The sequence below is a fragment of the Oncorhynchus mykiss genome, chromosome 7 (assembly GCF_057628025.1).
Source record: "Oncorhynchus mykiss isolate SJ-2025 chromosome 7, ASM5762802v1, whole genome shotgun sequence".
In the NCBI taxonomy this organism is placed as follows: domain Eukaryota; kingdom Metazoa; phylum Chordata; class Actinopteri; order Salmoniformes; family Salmonidae; genus Oncorhynchus; species Oncorhynchus mykiss.
The window spans coordinates 2,252,501-2,279,808 of record NC_143028.1 but is presented as its reverse complement, the minus strand read 5'-3'; the positions used below and the strand labels follow the sequence as shown (position 1 = coordinate 2,279,808).

The window sequence follows — 27,308 nt, the reverse complement described above, 5'->3', positions numbered from 1 at the left end:
ACAGAGAAAAGAGTCGGCCCGAGAATTGAACCCTGTGGCACCCCCATAGAGACTGCCAGAGGACCGGACAGCATGCCCTCCGATTTGACACACTGAACTCTGTCTGCAAAGTAATTGGTGAACCAGGCAAGGCAGTCATCCGAAAAACCGAGGCTACTGAGTCTGCCGATAAGAATACGGTGATTGACAGAGTCGAAAGCCTTGGCAAGGTCTATGAAGACGGCTGCACAGTACTGTCTTTTATCGATGGCGGTTATGATATCGTTTAGTACCTTGAGCGTGGCTGAGGTCATGATGTCGGAGTAAGATCCTTCAGATACAAAGACCCAACTGAGTGGAATCATTTACCTATAGAAATCTGGGCATTACAATCACACAGTGAATTTAAGAAAGCTCATTTTTCAAATGATCAGAACAAACTGTTTTGTGTTTTTAACTAATAGAACCATCACCGTGTGGAGATATTTGTAAATATGTATCAGTGGAGGCTGGTGGGAGGAGCGACAGGAGGACAGGCTCATTGTAATGGCTGGAATGGAATAAATTGAACAGTATCAAACACATCAGACATATGGAAACCACACGTTTGACTCCGTTCCATTGATTCCATTCCAGCCATTACAATGACACTGTCCTCCTATAGCTCCTCCCACCAGCTTCCACTGATATGTATGTATACATATTATAGGTATTTAGTTGTATTAGTAGTTAAAACATTAGTTGTTAATAGTTGTAAGCCTATTAGTAGTTGTACAACAACTTTTTCATGCTGTTAATGTCATTTTTATTATTATTATAATAAGAATAATTCTTATTTCATTGTTATTATTATTAGACAGTAGTTGCCATATTAATCTTGTTACTAAGTATATATATATATATATAATAATTTTTTTTAGACACTCTTGAAAACTAAATGGTTCATCTCAAGAGATTTCATGCTCCAAAATGTCAAGTAAATATCTAAATACTGGGAAACACAGCAGGCGGCAATTAGCATTGGAGAGGTTGATTGGAGGGGGATTCCACTACTCGGAGTAGAGGGTGGAACTGCCTAATTAGCATTGGAGAGGTTGATTGGAGGGGGATTCCACTACTCGGAGTAGAGGGTGGAACTGCCTAATTAGCAGAACGAGAAGCAGGGATGCTTTTCTAATCAATGTAATCAGATGCAACAGCATAGAACGTGAGTCTATATGTTAAAGTGCCTCAATGTAGTTTAAACCAGTGGTGTATAACACTGGTCCTTAAAGGTGTTTGCTGGTTTCTGGGCTCACCTTATCATCAGAGACTGACTAGCACCTGAGAAACCAAGTGTGTGGTCTCTCGTCAATCAAGAAATTACGTTTAATAATCAATGAATGAGGAGAACCAGGACAATTGTGATAGGTTAAGAGGTACATGCTCCTTGTGTGAACTCACAGTCTAAATATTTGATAAGGAGGGTCATTAACATAGGTTAGGTTATAAGGCAGTTAAGACTGCCATATATACACTTTCATTGCCAAACTGTATACCATTGGCCTCCTGTTTATATCTACGGGGTATCCATTTCACAATGCAGTGGACTTGAGGTCGGCTGAGCCGGAGAGCGCTAGCGTTAGGTAAGACTGTTGTTTAATGCTTTACGTGTAGTAACATGCTGAATATAGTATTACCCTGCTGAGATATGATATTCCCCTAGATAAGGAGTAGTGGGTGGTGGACTTGCAAATGAATTACAAATAAGGACTGTACCCATTCATTTTCTGATGATACGGAGTGCATAATGCATAGCATGCTTTCCCCAATATCAGAAAAAAGAGGGAAGAATAAAAACAAATGGAGGGGGGGACGGAGAGTTAGCCTCATCGGTAAGACTACAAGAGCTAGCCTCGTCGGTAAGACTACAAGAGCTAGCCTCGTCGTAAGACTACAAGAGCTAGCCTCGTCGGTAAGACTACAAGAGCTAGCCTCGTCGGTAAGACTACAAGAGCTAGCCTCGTCGGTAAGACTACAAGAGCTAGCCTCGTCGGTAAGACTACAAGAGCTAGCCTCGTCGGTAAGACTACAAGAGCTAGCCTCGTCGGTAAGACTACAAGAGCTAGCCTCGTCGGTAAGACTACAAGAGCTAGCCTCGTCGGTAGGACTACAAGAGCTAGCCTCGTCGGTAAGACTACAAGAGCTAGCCTCATCGGTAAGACTACAAGAGCTAGCCTCGTCGGTAAGACTACAAGAGCTAGCCTCGTCGGTAAGACTACAAGAGCTAGCCTCGTCGGTAAGACTACAAGAGCTAGCCTCGTCGGTAAGACTACAAGATCTAGCCTTGTCGGTAAGACTACAAGCGCTAGCCTCGTCGGTAAGACTACAAGAGCTAGCCTCGTTGGTAAGACTACAAGCGCTAGCCTCGTCGGTAAGACTACAAGCGCCAGCCTCGTCGGTAAGACTACAAGAGAGTAAGGGAATTATACAACATTATTCCCAGTCAGACAGACAGACAGACAGACAGAAAGACAGACAGACAGACAGACAGACAGACAGGGGGAGGGGCAGGGGGAGTGGCAGCAGAACTATCCACTATACATGCCAGCTTCTCAAACAAGCACATATAGTACATGAGTGCTCAGACCCAACACATTTTACAGACAGAAATCTGGAAACGACTCCAAAGACGTTTAGAGAGAAAGAGAGACAACAAGAGACAGAAAGAGAGGGAGAGGTGAAGGATTGGAGGAAAACACTGAGACATAGTGATAGAAAGAAGAGATATTGAAAGAGAGAGAGAGAGAGAGGAGGAAGGGAGGGAGGGAGGGGTGGACACAGGAGAGAACAGTGAGGATGAGCGGGCATTTGAGAGGAGACAGGAAGAGAAAGGAGAGAAATCCCACTTTCTCCCTATTTCCTGGTGAGGTGGCTGGAATCAAAGACGTCACACTGATTTACTAGCAGAAGATGTCACCGTGCCCTGGATACTTTGAGGTCCTTCAGAGTCCTTTATCACTGTAACCAGACTAGCTCTACTAAACAAGGTGGATCACTTATGTGAAGGGGATTCCTTTATCACTGTAACCAGACTAGCATTACTAAACAAGGTGGATCACTTATGTGAAGGGGATTCCTTTATCACTGTAACCAGACTAGCTCTACTAAACAAGGTGAATCACTTATGTGAAGGGGATTCCTTTAACACTCCAGTGTGGCGTAGCGGTCTAAGGCACTGCATCTCAGTGCTTGAGGCGTCACTACAGACCCTGGTTTGATTCCAGGCTGTATCACAGCGGTCTACGGCATTGCATCTCAGTGCTTGAGGCGTCACTACAGACCCTGGTTTGATTCCAGGCTGTATCTTCCGGCCGATGTAGACCGCCATTGTAAATAAGAATTTGTTGTTAACTGACTTGCCGAGTTAAATAAAGGTGAAGTAAAAATAAAAACGCTGCCAAGTCATTATGAACTGATACAGAACAGGTGGTATCTGGTGAGTAGAGCTGACTGTCCTATCCCGTCGTCGTACTGTGTGGAGCTAAACCCTCATAACTTGTTGGTTTTGTTGACTTCACTAGCCTGTGAGGTGGTCATATTAGGACAGCATCACACATAGTTGTGTGTCAGAGTCACAAAATACTACGGATGTGTGATTCGGTCCTAATATGGACACCATATACACCATGGACAAACTATGCCGTCCTAATATGGACACCATACACACCATGAAAGCATGATTCTGTCCTAGTATGGGCAGCGTATTACCGCTGTGAGTCTCAGATCACCTCTCTAACTGATCCAGCTGAGGGTCTCTACTCTCCACTCTGCTGTCTTCCAGGGGACATACTCATAATGCCCACCGCACAGCAGAGAAACGCAGGCTGATCCATGCTAAGAGAAAAGAACAAGGGCCAAAACCAATAGAACTACAATTTAAAAGATTCAAGGCTACAGTCTAGTGGTGAGTTCTGCATAATCAACCTATCCTTTTACTTTCCATAAGGGAGAGACAGAGAGATTCACGACATGGTGTGGGCAAAGGTGGTTGAATTCACCCAAAGTAATGATTCACCTGGACTGGGCACTTTCTCAGCCTCTTTATGTGTCTCATCCTCCCTGTGGTGAGCCATCATTCCAAGGTACGTCAGCAGGAGGGCTATCAGACAGCCTATAGGGAGGAGGTCAGAGACCTGGCAGTGTGGTACCAGAACAACAACCTCTCCCTCAATGTGATCAAGACAAAGGAGATGATTGTGGACTATAGGAAAAGGAGGACCGAGCACGCCCCCATTCTCATCGACGGGGCTGCAGTGGAGCAGGTTGTGAGCTTCAAGTTCCTTGGTGTCCACACCACCAACAAACCAACATGGTCCAAGCACACCAAGACAGTTGTGAAGAGGACACGACAAAACCTATTCCCCCTCAGGAGACTGAAAAGATTTGGCATGGGTCCTCAGATCCTCAAAAGATTCATCCTGACTGGTTGCATCACTGCCTGGTATGGCAACTACTCGGCCTCCGATAGCAAGGAGCTACAGAGGGTAGTGCGTACGGCCCAGTACATCACTGGGGCCAAGCTTCCTGCCATCCAGGACCTCTATACCAAGCAGTGTCAGAGGAAGGCCCTAAAAATTGTCAAAGACTCCAGCCACCCTAGTCATAGACTGTTCTCTCTGCTACCGTACGGCATGCGGTACCGGAGCACCAAGTCTAGGTTCAAGAGGCTTCTAAACAGCTTCTACCCCCAAGCCATAAGACTCCTGAACAGCTAATCAAATGGCTACCCAGACTATTTACATTGCCCCCCCCCCCCCTCTTTTACATGACTGCTGCTCTCTGTTATTATCTATGCATAGTCACTTTAATAACTCTACCTACATGTACATATTACGTCAATTACCTCGACTAACCGGTACCCCCTGTATTTTTCGTAGGTATTGTTTTAAACTGCATTGCTGGTTAAGGGCTTGTAAGTAAGCATTTCACTGTAAGGTTTCACCTGTTGTATTCGGCACATGTGACAAATACAATTTGATTTGATTTGATTATGACAGCAAAACTCTTTTAAATAAAGTGTATTGTAATTAAATAAAAGCTTTTCTTCCTTAGAATTGTGATCATGTCATTCAGACACACATTTGTTGATTGTGAGAACCTTATTTTGAGACCAAGTTACAGACCACTTCAAGGCTCTTGCTCGCCTCCCGCTAATCTCTTTTGAAAGAGCTTTCTGTGTTACACATGAGTCTCAGACTGCAGTCCATCTACCAACCAATATGATCTTATCTAAGCTTCTATGATGTAGGATAATGCATTGCCAACTGGTTATAAATAGACACCACCAAGACTTAATAGACGGGTTATAACCAGACACCTGACTTAATAGACTGGGTATAACCAGACACCTGACTTAATAGACTGGGTATAACCAGACACATGACTTAATAGACTGGGTATAACCAGACACCACAGACACATGACTTAATAGACTGGGTATAGCCAGACACCTGACTTAATAGACTGGGTATAAAATCTATGGATTACTTTGAATTACTTTGATAAAGTTGTCTATAAATCTGTCTCTGAATGTGCTAGAGTGACAAAAACAAGACACACTGTAAGGATTGCAGACATGTGCTTTGCCAGTAGCTGTGACGTAAGGTTCAGCCAGGAGTTGATGGACAGTTGCAAGAGCGAATGAAACGGTAGGAGGGACAGCCCAGCTTCAAGTGGCATCAGATTTCACATTCTACGTGAAACAGGCAGAGGAGTAACACTCCTGTGTCCGTAAGAACCAGGGCTACTGCTCAATGTAAGCCATTTCAATCTACGGTGTCTACAGATCGACTTATAAGGGGAAATGTCGGTCGGAACCGGTACCAGAACCCTGCAGGTCCCCTAAACAGGGGACTTTATTAAATGAATATAGAATTCCATTCTTCCTTTTGATGCCTTATTGAGACAATACAGATACAGATGAGGAGGCTAGACTCAGGACCAAAGGCAGAGGCAGGGATTGAACCCCGGTCTCTGGGATGAGATACATTTGATAGCTCCAGGTGTGTGACTACTAGGCCACAGACGGCACAACTATCTTTAATTCACCTTGGCTACAGAACATGCCACGTTATGGGCCATTCGTTGTGACTCACAGTTCAAACTGCTCCATGAAACAACCTAGTATCCGAGCCGGCTACTCTGTAAACAGAAAAGTTCATTAACTGAAACACGAGCCATTTCATCTCCCTGCACAAAAGGGCGTCCGACTTAATTTGTCTAAATATTAAACTCGAGTGCAAAAAATGATATTAAAAGAGTGGGATATTAAATTGGCTTTAGCTGTGGGTGGGTGTAACGTTAGGAAACTCTCTGCTACATTCTCCTCCTTCCTGAACCCTCCACCTCCTCCCCCTCCCTCCTCCCGCTCTGTGGACCACTTTGTCTACCACTTCGAAAAGAAGGTCGACAACATCCGCTTTCCATTTACTCCGTCTATTGAGTCCACTGGTCCCACTCACACAGAACTACCCTTCGCCTTGACCTCTTTCTCCCCTCTATCTCCAGATGAAATCCTGTGACTAGTGATGTCCGGCCCCCTGACAACCTATCCACTCAACCCCTTTCCCTCTTCCCTTCTTCAGACTATCTCTGGAGGTCTTTGCCTATTCCTCACTTCCCTCATCAACTCATCCCTGACTACTGGCTGCGTCCCCTCTGACCACTGGCTGCGTCCCCTCTGACCACTGGCTGCGTCCCCTCTGACCATTGGCTGCGTCCCCTCTGACCACTGGCTGCGTCCCCTCTGACTACTGGCTGCGTCCCCTCTGACCACTGGCTGCGTCCCCTCTGACCACTGGCTGCGTCCCCTCTGACCACTGGCTGCGTCCCCTCTGACCACTGGCTGCGTCCCCTCTGACCACTGGCTGCGTCCCCTCTGACCACTGGCTGCGTCCCCTCTGACCACTGGCTGCGTCCCCTCTGACTACTGGCTGCGTCCCCTCTGACCACTGGCTGCGTCCCCTCTGACCACTGTGTCCCCTCCTCTCCTCAAGATACCAACACACAAACCCCCTACAGACCGGTAATCCCTTCTTTCTTTTCTTTCCAAACTCTGACCACCTCTCTCGCTATCACTCCCAGAATGACCTTCTTGACCCTAACCAGTCAGGCTTCAAGACTGGTCACTCAACCGAGACCACTCTCCTCTGTGTCACGGATATTCTCCGCACTGCCAAAGCTGACTCCCTCTCTGTTCTCATCCTCCTAGATCTATCTGCTGCCTTGGACAACCGTGAACCATCAGATCCCCCGCTCAACCCTCTCAGGGCTGGGTGTCTCAGGCTCTGCACATTCTTGGATTGCATCATTCCTGGCGGGCCGCTCTTACCAACTGACGTGGAGAGGATCTGTGTCTGCACCACATGCTCTCACTACTGGTGTCCCCCAGGGCTTGATTCTAGGCCCTCTCCTTTGCTCTCTATTCCCTCGGCTCCGTCATATCTTCACATGGTCTCTCCTATCATTGTTATGTGTATGACACTCAACTACCTTCTCCCTTCTGAGACCCAGGTGGTGACTCGCATCTCTGCTTGGATGTCAGGCCACTATCTCAAGCTCAACCTCGACAAGACAGAGATGCTCTTCCTCCCGAGGATGGTCTGCCTACTCCAAGACCTCTCCATCACGGTTGACAACTCAATGGTGTCCCCCTCCCAGAGTGCAAATAACCTTGGCGTGACCCTGGACAACACCCTGATGTTCTCTGCAAACATCAGAGCAGTGACTGCAGATTCATGCTCTACAATATCTGCAGAGTATGACACTACCTCACACAGGAAGTGGTGCAGGTCCTAATCCTGGTACTTGTCATCTCCTGTCTGGACTACTGCAACTCACTGTTGGCTGGGCTCCCAGCTTGTGCCATCAAACCCCTGCAACTTACGCCACAACCCACCTGGTGTTCAACATTTCCAAATTCTCCCATGTCTCCCCCCTCTTCCGCACACTGGCTTCCAGTCGAAGTTCACATCCACTACAAGATCATGGTGCTTGCCTACGGAGCAGCCAGGGGAACTGCCCCTCCCTACTTTCAGGCTAGGCTTAAACCTTACACCCCAAACCGAGCACTCTGTTCTGCCAGCTCCGGTCCAGTCCAAGCTTTTCTCTGTCCTGGCATCCCAACGGTGGAACCCCCTTCCCCCTGACGCTAGGACAGCAGAGTCCCTGCCCATCATCCGAAGAAAAAACTACTTGTCCTGATCTGTCCCACTACCCCCCCATAACAAAAATAAATATAATAAATATCACCCTTGCGTTTCGTGAACTAACACTCGCACTTGACCTTTAGCCTACTAGCGCTGATTTTTCTGATAGCTACTTTGTTAAGGAACATTTTACTTACTATGAGACTATGTGGTTGTCCCACCTGGCTACCTTAAGATGAATGCACTAACTATAAGTCACTCTGCATAAGAGCATCTGCTAAACAAATGACATTTTAAATGTCAAAATGTGTGAAGCGAAGGTTGAACACAACCATTTATTTAAAAATAAATGTCAGAGGATTCTTCTATTCTATGACATTATAATACATATTCTGTGTATTCTGATACTATTCCGCCACTTAGCAAAGCTAAAGATTCTACATTACTACAATTTGCTTGGTTTCGTGAAAGCACAATCCGTGACACCCACTGCTGTTCAATGGTAATTTGTACAGCCATTGGTTTTGAAGAGTATAAACACCTTATGGGCTTAAGCTGCCTTAGGCTATAATAACCTCATATTTAACTCTCTTTTAATGCTTTACAATATATTTCTTTGTACACCTTTCATGAAAATATCTAGGACTGACAGTCTTTGCATCCATAGCTCAGTCAATGGATATGATAGTGGTATCATTCCCCAAGCACCATCCCTCAGCAAACCATGGAGAGGCCAAAGTTATCATTCACCCAGCCCCATCCCTCAGCAAACCATGGAGAGTCCAGAGTTATCATTCCCCCAGCCCCATCCCTCAGAAAACCATGGAAAGGCCAGAGTTATCATTCCCCCAGCCCCATCCCTCAGAAAACCATGGAAAGGCCAGAGTTATCATTCCCCCAGGCCCATCCCTCAGAAAACCATGGAGGGGCCAGAGTTATCATTCCCCCAGCCCCATCCCTCAGAAAACCATGGAAAGGCCAGAGTTATCATTCCCCCAGCCCCATCCATCAGAAAACCATGGAAAGGCCAGAGTTATCATTCCCCCAGCCCCATCCCTCAGAAAACCATGGAAAGGCCAGAGTTATCATTCCCCCAGCCCAATCCCTCAGAAAACCATGGAAAGGCCAGAGTTATCATTCCCCCAGCCCCATCCCTCAGAAAACCATGGAAAGGCCACAGTTATCATTTTCTCAGCCCCATCCCTCAGCAAACCCTGGAGAGGCCAGAGTTATCATTCCCCCAGCCCCATCCCTCAGAAAACCATGGAAAGGCCAGAGTTATCATTCCCCCAGCCCCATCCCTCAGAAAACCATGGAAAGGCCACAGTTATCATTTTCCCAGCCCCATCCCTCAGCAAACCCTGGAGAGGCCAGAGTTATCATTCCCCCAGCCCCATCCCTCAGCAAACCATGGAAAGGCCACAGTTATCATTCCCCTAGCCCCATCCCTCAGCAAACCATGGAAAGGCCACAGTTATCATTCCCCCAGCCCCATCCCTCAGCAAACCATGGAAAGGCCACAGTTATCATTCCCCCAGTCTCATCCCTCAACAAACCATGGAGGCCACAGTTACCATTCCCCCAGGCCCATCCCTCAGCAAACCATGGCCACAGTTTTGATTGAGATAGAACATAAGAACATGAGGAAATGTTTGAGAGATCAAGAGAAGAAGAGTGATGGACAGATGGAGAGAAGCACAGAACAATAAGCAGGCTAGAGATAGAGAGAAGGAGGAAGTGATAGAGAGATAGAGAGAAGGACAGAACAATAAGCAGGCTAGAGAGATAGAGAGAATGAGGACGGGAGAGAAATGGAAAGATGGTGTGACTGAGTCAGACAGGTGAGTTTAGATTAGTCTGCACTGGGCTCCTGACCTGTGAGGTTGCGAAGGCCCAGCTGTCTGAGGCCGTAGAAGCCGTCGCGGCGGTAGTTGAGGAAGATGGCCAGGGCGTAGCGTCCCTCGTAAAGCTTGGTGCCCCGCACGATGCGAAGGTTCTCCAGGGGCAGGGAGTCAAACTGGTTCAGAGCTACCAGCACATAGCCTGTCACCTCTCGGATAGACTAGAGGAAGCAGTGAGAGAGAGAGAGAGAGAGGGAGAGAGAGAGAGAGGGAGAGAGAGAGAGAGAGAAACAGAGAGAGAGAAACAGAAAGAGAGAAAGAGTGAAAGAGAGAGCGAGAGAGAGAGAGAAACAGAAAGAGAAAGAGAGAGTGAGAGATGCAGAGAGAGAAACAGAAAGAGAAAAAGAGAGAGAGAGAGAGAGGGATGCAGACAGAGAGAGAGAGAAAAATAAAGAGATAAACAGAAAGAGAGAAAGAGAGAGCGAGAGAGAGAGAGAGAGAGAGTGGCAAAGTTAGAGAAATTTACAAAGTCAGGCCACTATTTATTGAAGTACAACTTCAACAGACTACCTGATCTGTCCCCCCAACCTTCCTGTAGATCAACCTAGTCCGGATCTGTTCCCCCAAACTTCCTGTAGATCAACCTAGTCCGGATCTGTCCCCCCAACCTTCCTGTAGATCAACCTAGTCCTCATCTATCCCCCCAAACTTCCTGTAGATCAACCTAGTCTCATCTATCCCCCCAAACTTCCTGTAGATCAACCTAGTCCGGATCTGTCCCCCTAACCTTCCTGCAGATCAACCTAGTCCTTATCTGTCCCCCCAAACTTCCTGTAGATCAACCTAGTCCGGATCTGTCCCCCCAAACTTCCTGTCGATCAACCTAGTCCGGATCTGTCCCCCCAATTTTTGTTTGTTTACTTCATCTATCTTGCACATAAATGTGTATGTGTTGAACTGTTCAACAATATTTGCTTGTATAAGCCAGCATTGTGTACTGAGCTAAGAAAGGCATCTTGAATGATGGCTCATTGTTAATAATTTGGTGGAGGATGTTTTGTAGAGCACTTCTTCAGACAGCAGCTTGTCCTCAGCTCAGGATTGCTGCTTTGGAGAAGCCAGTTGAAAATAAAAACTTTGTCTACTTGTGCCAAGCAGTTTACTTGGGGGCTAGAAGTACGTCCAATCACAGAGCTGTAATAACACTAGGCGAGATAATGAGCTCTGGAGCCCTGCCGTCAATCATCCTGACAGCCAATCGCAAGCTGACACATGCTATCATTACCGGGACCTGGGCTTCGTTCAGTCAGTGGGATGGCTTTACTTTGTGGAGGTGTGTGTGTGTCCGTGTAAAAATCAGGCGGCAGGTTATACTGGTCCCAGATCAGTCCCTATGCACCAGCTACCTCTCCCTGGGTCTCTGTGGTCATTAAAAATACATCTGACGTGCTGACACAGCACGTCAACTGACTGCTATCATCCGCACGCCAGACACGGTAACACAGTCGCTCGCTGCACTAGCCACCACTGGCAGCTCCAATCACAACACTACATTATAGGAGCCCGAATGGCCGACAATTTCTTATAGGATCCATATGGATGGCAGTGCATGCACAATATAGACTCATTTAATTGCTAAGTATCTCTAGAGAGGCTCTTACCATTTGATGGCTGAATTATTCAACGTTGTGGCCGGGGTTCTGGGCTCTCGGTAAATTTACTGAAGCACTTGTATTTTGTCAGTGGCCCCGCAGCACCGCGGCACAATTGATATTCAGTGATATAACGGAGGAGTTACATGACATTACTCATATAAGAATTCCTAATGGGGTCCGTATAGGAACGTGAAAAGTTGTTTGAAATGATAAGTTAGGGGGGGAAACGATCCGAGGCTATGGGATGATTATAAAGAGTGGTTTTAATGAGTAGAGACAGGTCAGTAATGATGTTGCTGATTGGTTAGGAGCGGGGTGGAGAAGAGCTGGTTTGATTTGTCTTGACCTTAGGGGAGACTCGGGGAGAGGGACAGCTCAAAACAAGCCATGGGTGTGTCTGAAATGGTACCTTACTCACTAATGCACTACGTTTGATCAGAGCCCTATATGGATCCACGTCCAAAGTAGTGCACTGTTAAAGGAACTGGGTGACATTTTGGACACATGCCTGGCTGTATTTCCCTTCCTGATGACAGCCAGGTTACCAAGCAGAGTAGCTTCATTCATTCATTAATTCATTCAGTCAGTCAGTCAGTCAGTCTCATTCAGTCAGTCAGTCATTCAGTCAGTCATTCATTCAGTCATTCAGTCAGTCATTCATTCAGTCTTCATTCATTCCTTCAGTCAGTCAGTCAGTCTTAGTCAGTCAGTCATTTATGCAGTCCTTCAGTCAGTCATTCAGTCAGTCAGTCATGCAGTCCTTCAGTCAGTCAGTCAGTCTTAGTCAGTCAGTCATTCATGCAGTCCTTCAGTCAGTCATTCAGTCAGTCAGTCAGTCGTGCAGTCAGTCAGTCATTCAGTCAGTCAGTCCGTAATTCATTCAGTCAGTCATTCAGTCAGTTAGTCCATAATTCAGTCAGTCAGTCAGTCAGTCTACATGGACTGCTCACTTTGGGCTTTATTGAAATACAATGTACAGAGGAGAAGAAAGAGGAGACAAAACACTGTTTTATTAGCGTGATTATAATGCGTCAATCACTGGGAATTAAAACAAAACACAACAAAGAATCTGTGTCAATGCTGTTTTGAGTGAGACGTTATTCATAAGAGACTTCCTTTGGAATGTTTTCCAATAACATTTCATATTACCAGGAATAAGTGTAAGAAAACCTTTTAATGCTCTCAAACTTCAACGTTTTCTCCTGAACATTCTGTCATTAGGTTATAGTCAAACTCAAACAGCTATTCAACAACACTCACTACAAATCTGTGACTTTTTCATTCTCCGACAGAAGAAGTATGATTCCAACATTAGATGTTACTGTGGGGGCTTTGTGATGTGGTTCCCAAGAATGGTGAGGCATGATGTTTCTCTTTCAGCGAGGGTGACCTCACACTAACCCTTGTGTTTGGTGCCCCGGGCCGGATATGATCCATCATTGGCCCCGGCATCATTAGCTCGGCAGTAACATCCCTATGCCTGCCGAGGATGCTTTCGCAGGGCCACAGGGACGTTGCTCTGCTCTAGACCTATCTGCAGGAGCCTCAGGCTGGCGGACGGCCCCAGCCCCGTTGCGGTGGTGATGGTGCCTCGTTCCCAGTGCCAGCCTCCGGGCACCGACGACAAACCATGGAGAACCGACAGAGAATCGGTTCAAACTGTTGCTTAGCAATGCCTAGCAACACAAGGAAAGTCTTTCAGCACCAGCCACCAGTGGAGAGATGAGAGATGAGAGATGAGAGGGAGAGATTAGAGATGAGAGATAATAGATGAGAGGGAGAGATGAGAGATGAGAGATGAGAGGGAGAGATGAGAGATGAGAGGGAGAGATGAGAGGGAGAGATGAGAGAGGAGAGATGAGAGATGAGAGATGAGAGGGAGAGATGAGAGAGGAGAGATGAGAGATGAGAGGGAGAGATGAGAGATGAGAGATGAGAGGGAGAGATGAGAGATGAGAGGGAGAGATGAGAGGGAGAGATGCGAGATGAGAGGGAGAGATGAGAGATGAGAGATGAGAGGGAGAGATGAGAGATGAGAGATGAGAGATGAGAGGGAGAGATGAGAGATGAGAGATGAGAGATGAGAGGGAGAGATGAGAGATGAGAGGGAGAGATGAGAGATGAGAGGGAGAGATGAGAGATGAGGGAGAGATGAGAGATGAGAGGGAGAGATGAGAGGGAGAGATGAGAGGGAGAGATGAGAGATGAGAGGGAGAGATGAGAGATGAGAGGGAGAGATGAGAGATGAGAGGGAGAGATGAGAGGGAGAGATGAGAGATGAGAGGGAGAGATGAGAGATGAGAGGGAGAGATGAGAGATGAGAGGGAGAGGGAGAGATGAGAGATGAGAGATGAGAGGGAGAGATAAGAGATGAGAGATGAGAGGGAGAGATGAGAGGGAGAGGGAGAGATGAGAGATGAGAGATGAGAGGGAGAGATGAGAGATGAGAGGGAGAGATGAGAGGGAGAGATGAGAGATGAGAGGGAGAGATGAGAGATGAGAGATGAGAGATGAGAGGGAGAGATGAGAGGGAGAGATGAGAGATGAGAGGGAGAGATGAGAGATGAGAGGGAGAGATGAGAGATGAGAGATGAGAGGGAGAGATGAGAGATGAGATGAGAGGGAGAGATGAGAGATGAGAGATGAGAGATGAGAGATGAGAGATGAGAGGGAGAGATGAGAGATGAGAGAGAGAGGGAGAGATGAGAGGGAGAGGGAGAGATGAGAGATGAGAGATGAGAGATGAGAGATGAGAGGGAGAGGGAGAGATGAGAGATGAGAGGGAGAGATGAGAGATGAGAGATGAGAGGGAGAGATGAGAGATGAGAGGGAGAGGGAGAGGGAGAGGGAGAGATGAGAGATGAGAGGGAGAGGGAGAGGGAGAGATGAGAGATGAGAGATGAGAGATGAGAGGGAGAGATGAGAGATGAGAGATGAGAGATGAGAGATGAGAGGGAGAGATGAGAGGGAGAGATGAGAGGGAGAGATGAAAGAGGAGAGATGAGAGATGAGAGATGAGAGGGAGAGATAAGAGGGAGAGATGAGAGATGAGAGATGAGAGATGAGAGGGAGAGATGAGAGATGAGAGGGAGAGATTAGAGATGAGAGATTAGAGATGAGAGATGAGAGATGAGAGGGAGAGATAGAGGGAGAGATGAGAGATGAGAGGGAGAGGGAGAGATGAGAGATGAGAGATGAGAGATGAGAGATGAGAGGGAGAGATGAGAGATGAGAGATGAGAGATGAGAGATGAGAGGGAGAGATGAGAGGGAGAGATGAGAGATGAGAGGGAGAGATGAGAGGGAGAGATGAGAGGGAGAGATGAGAGAGGAGAGATGAGAGATGAGAGATGAGAGATGAGAGGGAGAGATGAGAGATGAGAGGGAGAGATGAGAGATGAGAGATGAGAGATGAGAGATGAGAGGGAGAGATGAGAGGGAGAGATGAGAGATGAGAGATGAGAGATGATAGATGAGAGATGAGAGGGAGAGATGAGAGATGAGAGGGAGAGATGAGAGATGAGAGATGAGAGGGAGAGATGAGAGATGAGAGATGAGAGATGAGATGAGAGATGAGAGGGAGAGATGAGAGGGAGAGATGAGAGATGAGAGGGAGAGATGAGAGATGAGAGATGAGAGGGAGAGGGAGAGATGAGAGGGAGAGATGAGAGATGAGAGATGAGAGATGAGAGGGAGAGATGAGAGATGAGAGGGAGAGATGAGAGATGAGAGATGAGAGGGAGAGATGAGAGATGAGAGATGAGAGATGAGAGATGAGAGGGAGATATGAGAGATGAGAGATGAGAGATGAGAGGGAGAGGGAGAGATGAGAGATGAGAGGGAGAGATGAGAGATGAGAGATGAGAGATGAGAGGGAGAGATGAGAGATGAGAGATGAGAGATGAGAGATGAGAGGGAGAGATGAGAGGGAGAGATGAGAGATGAGAGGGAGAGATGAGAGGGAGAGATGAGAGAGGAGAGATGAGAGATGAGAGATGAGAGGGAGAGATGAGAGATGAGAGATGAGAGATGAGAGATGAGAGATGAGAGGGAGAGATGAGAGATGAGAGGGAGAGATGAGAGGGAGAGATGAGAGATGAGAGGGAGAGATGAGAGATGAGAGGGAGAGATGAGAGGGAGAGATGAGAGATGAGAGATGAGAGATGAGAGAAGAGAGATGAGAGGGAGAGATGAGAGATGAGAGATGAGAGATGAGAGGGAGAGATGAGAGATGAGAGGGAGAGATGAGAGGGAGAGATGAGAGATGAGAGGGAGAGATGAGAGATGAGAGATTAGAGATGAGAGATGAGAGGGGGAAATAAGAAATACATGGAGGGATAATTCTGCTTTGTAATTTAGCTCATTGAATTAAACGATTAACACTTTGCTGTGTTTTTCATCACCCTTTTTTTGGATACATTTTTTAAAACTTTGACACTATTTAATTTCCTTCTGCTCTTAAATTGCATTTAGAGAGCCACCGGATCAATATTTTCTGCGTGTGGAATACAAGGAGCTAGCAGGAGGAGAATATGTGGAAAGGATGAAGAGAGAAGAAGATAGCAGGAGGAGAGGATGAAGAGAGAAGAAGGTAGCAGGAGGAGAAGATGAAGAGAGAAGAAGGTAGCAGGAGGAGAGGATGAAGAGAGAAGAAGGTAGCAGGAGGAGACACTGAAGAGAGAAGAAGGTAGCAGGAGGAGACACTGAAGAGAGAAGAAGATAGCAGGAGGAGAGGATGAAGAGAGAAGAAGGTAGCAGGAGGAGAAGATGAAGAGAGAAGAAGGTAGCAGGAGGAGAGGATGAAGAGAGAAGAAGGTAGCAGGAGGAGACACTGAAGAGAGAAGAAGGTAGCAGGAGGAGACACTGAAGAGAGAAGAAGGTAGCAGGAGGAGAGGATGAAGCGAGAAGAAGGTAGCAGGAGGAGAGGATGAAGCGAGAAGAAGGTAGCTGGAGGAGAGGATGAAGCGAGAAGAAGGTAGCTGGAGGAGAGGATGAAGCGAGAAGAAGGTAGCAGGAGGAGAAGATGAAGAGAGAAGAAGGTAGCAGGAGGAGAGAAGAAGGTAGCAGGAAGAGAGACTGAAGAGAGAAGAAGGTAGCAGGAGGAGAAGATGAAGAGAGAAAAAGGTAGCAGGAGGAGAGAAGAAGGTAGCAGGAGGAGAGACTGAAGAGAGAAGAAGGTAGCAGGAGGAGAAGATGAAGAGAGAAAAAGGTAGCAAGAGGAGAAGATGAAGAGAGAAGAAGGTAGCAGGAGGAGAGGGAAGAGAGGATGAGTAGAAGAGAGATGAGAAAGACCCAAGGGAAGATTAACAGAAGCACCTGCATTTCGTCTCCCTTCCTCCCTCTCTCTCTCCCTCTCTCCCTCCCTCCCTCTCTCCCTCTCTCTCTCCCTCCCTCCCTCTCTCCCTCTCTCCCTCCCTCTCTCCCTCTCTCTCCATCTTGACTTTTATGAAAACACATTTCGAGAGATGCAGTTTAAAGAACAGTACTTTCCTTCATGCCAATAACCTTAAATGTGATGAGAGTTCTCTCAGGCTCTAAGAAGATAAACCCTGAACAAATAAAACGTGATTGATTCATAGAGGGGAATCCCCCAAACGATGGCCTGGTTGTTCCTCTCACAGATGTGGTTAGAATCATGGAATTCTAATAACGCTGTGTGATATAGAGTAGAATAGAACATTGTTAGACTACAATGGAAGACACACTACTATGCAAAAGTACATTCTCCATCTCCAACACAGACACTCACACACACTCATCAACACGCACCTGCCTCTGCTGCCGTGACAACCAAGCTCAAAGCTCCAAGGCGCAGGCGGAGGCACAGCGGGTCACCTTCCCATCATGCATTGCGTTGACTCGGCAGCGTCAGTTCTCGTAACAATGGCGAGCAATTAGCAAAAACACTGTTGTACAGTCAGTCAAACAAAGACTAGTGCAGTCCCACCAGCCTCCTCTACCCTCTCCCCACCGGCCTCCTCTTCCCTCTCCCCACCGGCCTCCTCTACCCTCTCCCCACCGGCCTCCTCTTCCCTCTCCCCACCGGCCTCCTCTTCCCTCTCCCCACCGGCCTCCTCTACCCTCTCCCCACCGGCCTCCTCTACCCTCTCCCCACCGGCCTCCTCTACCCTCTCCCCACCGGCCTCCTCTTCCCTCTCCCCACCGGCCTCCTCTTCCCTCTCCCCACCGGCCTCCTCTTCCCTCTCCCCACCGGCCTCCTCTTCCCTCTCCCCACCGGCCTCCTCTTCCCTCTCCCCCCTGCCTCCTCTTCCCTCTCCCCACCGGCCTCCTCTTCCCTCTCCCCCCTGCCTCCTCTTCCTTCTTCCCTCTGCCTCCTCTTCCCTCTCCCCTGCCTCCTCTTCCCTCTCCCCCCTGCCTCCTCTTCCCTCTCCCCACCGGCCTCCTCTTCCCTCTCCCCTGCCTCCTCTTCCTTCTTCCCCCTGCCTCCTCTTCCCTCTCCCCCCTGCCTCCTCTTCCCTCTCCCCCCTGCCTCCTCTTCCTTCTTCCCCCTGCCTCCTCTTCCTTCTTCCCCCTGCCTCCTCTTCCCTATCCCCCTGCCTCCTCTTCCCTATCCTCACCGGCCTCTTCTTCCCTCTCTAGATCTCTGTTTCTCCTCCAGACCATTTGTGAATTTGACATTTGTTTGTAAATTGTTCTTGGCAACTTCAGGGATAGTCAGCGTTGAGAGGGAAACAACAGCCAGGCTTGATTAATTTATTCTACAGCTTCATCTAGCTGACATCTCTGTGTTTGCCTGCACTGTATGTGACGCAGGGTTTATCGCTCCAGTACCAGTCCTCCGGGACATGTTAGTGTGTGCTGTGTGTGCTCTATGTGTGTGTGTGTTTGCTGTGTGTGCATGTGTGTGTGTGTTAGCTCGCACTGAGGGAATGAATACTTATCCAGCCATAATTACAGTAGTTACCAGCATGTGACCAATCAACATAAAACATATTTGAATCAGCATTTCATTTAGTTTGTGTTTGGTGCAACACACACATATCTATTAGGTGATGGTTGGAGGCTTGCATGTTTCTGCTTAACCCACAAACTTAACGTTGAAATCTGCTCTAAGAGTATTCCTCATATACAGTGCAGAGACACATCTGGTCAGTATAGAGACCAGAGAGAGGGATGAGACCAGGAAGTGAAGAGAAGAAAAAGAGTGTGTAAGATTGGTACATAGAGAGAGCAGAAATATTGGAGAGAAGAGATCGGGGAGACATGGAACAAGTGGAGAGAAGAGATATAGGGGACATGGAACAAGTGGAGAGAAGAGATATAGGGGATATGGAACAAGTGGAGAGAAGAGATATAGGGGACATGGAACAAGTGGAGAGAAGAGATATAGGGGATATGGAACAAGTGGAGAGAAGAGATACAGGGGACATGGAACAAGTGGAGAGAAGAGATATAGGGGACATGGAACAAGTGGAGAGAAGAGATATAGGGGACATGGAACAAGTGGAGAGAAGAGATATAGGGGACATGGAACAAGTGGAGAGAAGAGATACAGGGGACATGGAACAAGTGGAGAGAAGAGATATAGGGGACATGGAACAAGTGGAGAGAAGAGATATAGGGGACATGGAACAAGTGGAGAGAAGAGATACAGGGGACATGGAACAAGTGGAGAGAAGAGATATAGGGGATATGGAACACGTGGAGAGGAGAGATATAGGGGACATGGAACAAGTGGAGAGGAGAGATATAGGGGACATGGAACAAGTGGAGAGAAGAGATATAGGGGACATGGAACAAGTGGAGAGAAGAGATACAGGGGACATGGAACAAGTGGAGAGAAGAGATACAGGGGACATGGAACAAGTGGAGAGAAAAGATATATGGGACATGGAACAAGTGGAGAGAAGAGATCGGGGAGACATGGAACAAGTGGAGAGAAGAGATATAGGGGATATGGAACAAGTGGAGAGAAGAGATATAGGGGACATGGAACAAGTGGAGAGAAGAGATATATGGGACATGGAACAAGTGGAGAGAAGAGATCGGGGAGACATGGAACAAGTGGAGAGAAGAGATCGGGGAGACATGGAACAAGTGTTGAGAAGAGACATACTGAAGGAGATATGTAACAAGTGGAGAGAAGAGACATACTGAAGGAGATATGTAACAAGTGGAGAGAAGAGACATACTGTAGAAGACATGTAACAAGTGAGGAGAAGAGACATACTGTAGGAGATATGTAACAAGTGAGGAGAAGAGACATACTGTAGAAGACATGTAACAAGTGAGGAGAAGAGACATACTGTAGGAGATATGTAACAAGTGAGGAGAAGAGACATACTGTAGGAGATATGTAACAAGTGAGGAGAAGAGACATACTGTAGGAGATATGTAACAAGTGAGGAGAAGAGACATACTGTAGGAGATATGTAACAAGTGAGGAGAAGAGACATACTGTAGGAGATATGTAACAAGTGAGGAGGGGAGAGGAGGCTGGTGAGGACAAGAGGTTAGAGATGGGTAATGGCTGAGGGAGAGAGGAAATAAGAGAAGGGAGATGGAGAGATGAGGAGAGATGGAGAGATGGGTAGATGGAGAGATGGGTAGATGGAGAGAGATGGGTAGATGGAGAGATGGGTAGATGGAGAGATGGGTAGATGGAGAGATAGGTAGATGGAGAGATGGGTAGATGGAGAGATGGGTAGATGGGTAGATGGAGAGATGGGTAGATGGAGAGATGGGTAGATGGAGAGATGGTAGATGGGGAGATGGAGAGATGGAGAGATGGGTAGATGGGGAGATGGAGAGATGAGTAGATGGAGAGATGGGTAGATGGGGAGATGGGTAGATGGAGAGATGGGTAGATGGAGAGATGGGTAGATGGAGAGATGGGTAGATGGGGAAATGGAGAGATGGAGAGATGGGTAGATGGAGAGATGGAGAGAGATGGGGAGATGGAGAGAGATGGAGAGAGATGGAGAGAGATGGAGAGAGATGGAGAGATGGGTAGATGGAGAGATGGGTAGATGGAGAGATGGGTAGATGGAGAGATAGGTAGATGGAGCGATGGAGAGATGGGTAGATGGAGAGATGGGTAGATGGAGAGATGGGTAGATGGGGAGATGGAGAGGTGGGTAGATGGAGAGATGGGTAGATGGAGAGAGATGGGTAGATGGAGAGAGATGGGGAGATGGAGAGAGATGGAGAGATGGAGAGAGATGGAGAGAGATGGAGAGAGATGGAGAGATGGGGAGATGGAGAGAGATGGAGAGATGGAGAGATATGGGGAGAGATGGGGAGAGATGGAGAGAGATGGAGAGAGATGGAGAGAGATGGGGAGATGGAGAGAGATGGAGAGATGGAGAGAGATGGGGAGATGGGGAGATGGAGAGAGATGGAGAGATGGAAAGAGATGGAGAGAGATGGAGAGAGATGGGGAGATGGAGAGAGATGGGGAGATGGTTAGAGATGGGGAGATGGAGAGAGATGGAGAGATGGAGAGAGATGGAGAGAGATGGGGAGATGGAGAGAGATGGAGAGATGGAGAGAGATGGAGAGATGGAGAGAGATGGGGAGATGGGGAGATGGAGAGAGATGGAGAGAGATGGGGAGATGGAGAGAGATGGGGAGATGGGGAGAGATGGGGAGATGGAGAGAGATGGGGAGATGGAGAGAGATTAGGAGATGGAGAGATGGAGAAAGATGGGGAGATGGAGAGAGATGGGGAGATGGAGAGGGATGGGGAGATGGAGAGAGATGGAGAGATGCAGAGAGATGGGGAAATAAGGTGAAAAGGAATAGGGAAGAAAAGATAGAGGGAAGATACAAATGTGTGAAAGTGAGAGAGAATATGGGGAGGGAGAGGAGAGATAGATGAGGGAGGGGAGAGGGGCAGGATGAGGGAATATGGGGAGGGAGACGAGAGAGATGAGGGGAGGGGAGGGAGACAGGATGAGAGAATAGGGGGAGGGAGAGGAGAGAGAGATGAGGAGAGGGTGAAGGGGTGAAGGGGACAGGATGAGGAAAAAAGAGAAGGAATGGGGAAGAGGAAGAGGGAAAAGAGAAGGAATGGGGAAGAGGGAGACGAGAGAGAAGGTTAAATGAGAGGAAGAAGAAGGGAATGGGAAGGTGGAAGAAGAGCTGAGATGAAAATGAGAGAGGAGTGGGAATAGAGGAGAGTGTAGTGACCGAGTTGGAATGTGCCGTGAAGGGAGGGGGAACGGAAGTGGAGTGCGGAGGGATCCATATTTCAACGCATAATTAATAGTCCACCTGTTCCCGTTGTCTGAATGAGCGAGAGAAAAACTGAGAGAAAAAGTATAATGACACCATTATGAAATACAAGAGATGGAACACACATTATATTATGGTGATTACCACCCATCTCCATACAGATGGAGTCGGTCGGTGAGAGTCAAGGAGAGAAGCAGTGGTGCATGTCAGCTGTGGACTCAGGTTCACAGCCCGGCAGACACAGCTGGCTGGGGTAGCGAGAGCACTGCTGGCACATCCTCTACTGCATAGCACAGTCAACGGGCACCATGAGTGCTGTGTACTCCATCACTACCACACAGCACAGTCAACGGGCACCATGAGTGCTGTGTACTCCATCACTACCATACAGCACAGTCAACGGGCACCATGAGTGCTGTGTACTCCATCACTACCACACAGCACAGTCAACGGGCACCATGAGTGCTGTGCTGGGTACTCCATCACTACCACACAGCACAGTCAACGGGCACCATTGGTGTCTTTCCAATAGGTGATATCTTTTTATTTTTGCTTTGTCAGTCAGATTGTTCTGAGTGCTGTCATGAGTCTTTGTTGTGTTGGTAGGATAGTGAACTGAGCCTCAGAAGCAGCTGGCTGAGAGGGCTATTTTCTATGGTCAACTCTTGTTCTCTCTCTCTCTCTCTCTCTCTCTCATATCTGCACAGTGCATCCGGAAGGTATTCAGACCCCTTGACTTTTTCCACATTTAGTTACGTTGCAGCCTTATTCTAAAATTGATTAAATAAAGAATTATACATTGAAATATCACATTTACACAAGTGTTCAGACCCTTTACACAGTACTTGGTGGTTCCAAACTTCGTCCATTTAAGAATGATGGAGGCCACTGTGTTCTTGGGGATCTTCAATTCTGCAGAATATTTTTTGCTACCCTTCCCCAGATCTGTGCCTCGACATAATCCTGTCTCGGAGCTCTACGAACAATTCCTTCAACCAACTGTGGCACCTTATATAGACAGGTGTGTGTCTTTCCAAATCACGCCCAATCAATAGAATTGACCCCACTGGACTCCAATCAAGTTGTAAAAACATATCAATGATGGAAACAGGATGCACCTGAGCTCAATTTCGAGTGTCATAGCAAAGGGTCTGAATACTTACGTAAAAAAGGTATTTATGTTTTTCATTTAATATTAATTTGCAATAATGTCTAAAAGCCTGTTTTTACTTTCTCATTCTGGGTATTGTGTGTAGATTACTGAGAAATAAAATATATTTAATCCGTTTAGAATAAGGAAGACTCAATAGCCTTGGTTTGACTGCCTCCCCTGGTTCACCAACTACTTCTCAGATAGAGTTCAGTGTGTCAAATCGGAGGGCCTGTTGTCCAGACCTCTGGCAGTCTCTATGGGGGGTTTAGTTCTCGGGCCGACTCATTTCTCTGTATATATCAATAATGTCGCTCTTGCTGCTGGTGAGTCTCTGATCCACCTCTATGCAGACTACACCATTCTGTATACATCTGGCCCTTCTTTGGACACTGTGTTAACTAACCTCCAGACGAGCTTCAATGCCATACAACTCTCCTTCCGTGGCCTCCAACTGCTCTTAAATGCTAAAAAACTAAATGCATGCTCTTCAAATGATCGCTGCCCGCACCTGCCTGCCCGCCTAGCATCACTACTCTGGACGGTTCTGACTTAGAATATGTGGACAACTACAAATACCTAGGTTTCTGGTTAAACTCTCCTTCCAGACTCACATTAAGCATCTCCAATCCAAAGTAAAATCTAGAATTGGCTTCCTATTTTGCAACAAAGCATCCTTCACTTATGCTGCCAAAGATACCCTCGTAAAACTGACCATCCTACCGATCCTTGACTTTGGCGATGTCATTTACAAAATAGCCTCCAACACCCTACTTAACAAATTGGATGTAGTCTATCACAGTGCCATTCGTTTAGTCACCAAAGCCCCATATAATACCCACCACTGCGACCTGTACGCTCTCATTGGCTGCCCCACATATTAACCGCCAAACCTCCTGGCTCCAGGTCATCTATAAGTCTCTGCCAGGTAAAGCCCCACCTTATCTCAGCTCACTGGTCACGATAATAACACCCACCCGTAGCACGCGCTCCAGCAGGTATATATCACCCCCTTTGGCCACCTTTCCTTCCAGTTCTCTGCTACCAATGACTGGAGCGCACTACAAAAATCACTGAAGCGGGTAGACTTATATCGCTCTCTCTAACTTTAAGAATCAGCTGTCAGAGCAGCTTACAGATCACTGTACCTGTACACAGCCCATCTGTAAATAGCACACCCAACTACCTCATCCCCATATTGTTATTTACATTTTTTTGCTCTTTTGCACCCCAGGATCTCTACTTGCACATCATCATCTGCAACATCGAGAGCATCCTGACTGGTTGCATCACTGCCTGGTACGGCAATTGCTCGGCACTACAGAGGGTAGTCTGTACGACCCAGTACATCACTGGGGCTAAGCTGCCTGCCATCCAGGACCTCTACACCAGGCGGTGTAAAAATGATTAGAGACCCCAGCCACCCCAGTCATAGACTGTTCTCTCTACTATCGCATGGCAAGCGGTACCGGAGTGCCAAGTCTAGGACAAAAAGGCTTCTCAACAGTTTTTACCCCCAAGCCATAAGACTCTTGAACAGGTAATCAAATGGCTACCCGGACTATTTGTATTGTGTTGCCCCCCCCGCCCCCCCAACCCCTCTTTTTACGGTGCTGCTACTCTCTGTTTATCACATTTGCATAGTCACTTTAACTATACATTCATGAACATACTACCTCAATTGGGCCAACCAACCAGTGCTCCCGCACATTGGCTAACTGAGCTATCTGCATTGTGTCCCTCCACCCACCAACCTCTCTTTTACACTACTGCTACTCTCTGTTCATCATATATGCATAGTCAGTTTAACCATATCTACATGTACATACTACCTCAATCAGCCTGACTAACCGGTGTCTGTATGTATCCTCACTACTTTTATAGCCTCGCTACTGTATATAGCCTGTCTTTTTACTGTTGTTTTTATTTCCTTACTTACCTATTGTTCACCTAATACCTTTTTTGCACTATTGGTTAGAGCCTGTAAGTCAACACCTGTTGTATTCAGCATTTCACTGTAAGGTCTACTACACCTGTTGTATTCAGCATTTCACTGTAAGGTCTACTACACCTGTTGTATTCAGCATTTCACTGTAAGGTCTACTACACCTGTTGTATTCAGCATTTCACTGTAAGGTCTACTACACCTGTTGTATTCAGCATTTCACTGTAAGGTCTACTACACCTGTTGTATTCAGCATTTCACTGTAAGGTCTACTACACCTGTTGTATTCGGCATTTCACTGTAAGGTCTACTACACCTGTTGTATTCAGCATTTCACTGTAAGGTCTACTACACCTGTTGTATTCAGCATTTCACTGTAAGGTCTACTACACCTGTTGTATTCAGCATTTCACTGTAAGGTCTACTACACCTGTTGTATTCAGCATTTCACTGTAAGGTCTACTACACCTGTTGTATTCAGCATTTCACTGTAAGGTCTACTACACCTGTTGTATTCAGCATTTCACTGTAAGGTCTACTACACCTGTTGTATTCAGCATTTCACTGTAAGGTCTACTACACCTGTTGTATTCGGCATTTCACTGTAAGGTCTACTACACCTGTTGTATTCAGCATTTCACTGTAAGGTCTACTACACCTGTTGTATTCAGCATTTCACTGTAAGGTCTACTACACCTGTTGTATTCAGCATTTCACTGTAAGGTCTACTACACCTGTTGTATTCAGCATTTCACTGTAAGGTCTACTACACCTGTTGTATTCAGCATTTCACTGTACGGTCTACTACACCTGTTGTATTCAGCATTTCACTGTAAGGTCTACTACACCTGTTGTATTCAGCATTTCACTGTAAGGTCTACTACACCTGTTGTATTCAGCATTTCACTGTAAGGTCTACTACACCTGTTGTATTCAGCATGTCACTGTAAGGTCTACTACACCTGTTGTATTCAGCATTTCACTGTAAGGTCTACTACACCTGTTGTATTCAGCATTTCACTGTAAGGTCTACTACACCTGTTGTATTCAGCATTTCACTGTAAGGTCTACTACACCTGTTGTATTCAGCATTTCACTGTAAGGTCTACTACACCTGTTGTATTCAGCATTTCACTGTAAGGTCTACTACACCTGTTGTATTCGGCGCACGTGACAAATAAACTTGGATTTGATCTATCACTCCAGTGTTAATGCAACATGTTTATTATTTCTCCTCCATGGCCTATATATTGCCTTACCTCCCTAATCGTACTACATTTGCACACACTGTACAGTGATTTTTCTATTGTGTTATTGACTGTACGTTTGTTTATCCCATGTGTAACTCTACATTGTTGTTTTTGTCACACTGCTTTGCTTTATCTTGGCCAGATCGCAGTTGTAAATGAGACCTTGTTCTCAACTAGCCGACCTGGTTAAATAAAGGTGGAATAAAGGTGAAATAAAGGTGGAATAAAGGTGAAATAAAGGTGGAATAACTAAATAAAAAAGGCAGTAAGGTAGCAAAACGTAGATAAAGTCAAGGGGTCTGAATACTTTCCGAAGGCACTGTATATTTGGTGTTTCTCTCTCTCTCTCTGTGGCGTTTCACTTCAAATGGAACCCACTTCCTACATGGGGGACTGGAAGGTTTGAACCCACTTCCATCATGGGGGACTGGAAGGTTTGAACCCACTTCCAACATGGGGGCCTGGGAGGTTTGAACCCACTTCCAACATGGGGGACTGGAAGGTTTGAACCCACTTCCATCATGGGGGACTGGAAGGTTTGAACCCACTTCCAACATGGGGGACTGGAAGGTTTGAACCCACTTCCATCATGGGGGACTGGAAGGTTTGAACCCACTTCCAACATGGGGGACTGGAAGGTTTGAACCCACTTCCAACATGAGGGACTGGAAGGTTTGAACCCATTTCCAACATGAGGGACTGGAAGGTTTGAACCCACTTCCAACATGGGGGACTGGAAGGTTTGAACCCACTTCCAACATGAGTGACTGGAAGGTTTGAACCCACTTCCAACATGAGGGACTGGAAGGTTTGAACCCACTTTCAACATGGGGGACTGGAAGGTTTGAACCCACTTCCAACATGAGGGACTGGAAGGTTTGAACCCACTTCCAACATGGGGGACTGGAAGGTTTGAACCCACTTCCAACATGGGGGACTGGAAGGTTTGAACCCACTTCCAACATGGGGGACTGGAAGGTTTGAACCCACTTCCAACATGAGGGACTGGAAGGTTTGAACCCACTTCCAACATGAGGGACTGGAAGGTTTGAACCCACTTCCAACATGGGGGACTGGAAGGTTTGAACCCACTTCCAACATGG

General features: G+C 46.9%; 1 protein-coding gene across 1 annotated transcript in view; it reads right to left on the bottom strand.

Annotated features, from left to right (window-relative positions):
* The window catches only part of LOC110515808 (receptor tyrosine-protein kinase erbB-4), a 478,553-nt gene that overhangs the window by 168,668 nt on the left and 282,577 nt on the right, over window positions 1-27,308 (bottom strand). The window contains 1 exon segment of the mRNA XM_090239673.1: window positions 10,044-10,230. Within this exon segment, the coding sequence (XP_090095799.1) occupies window positions 10,044-10,230 (187 nt within the window).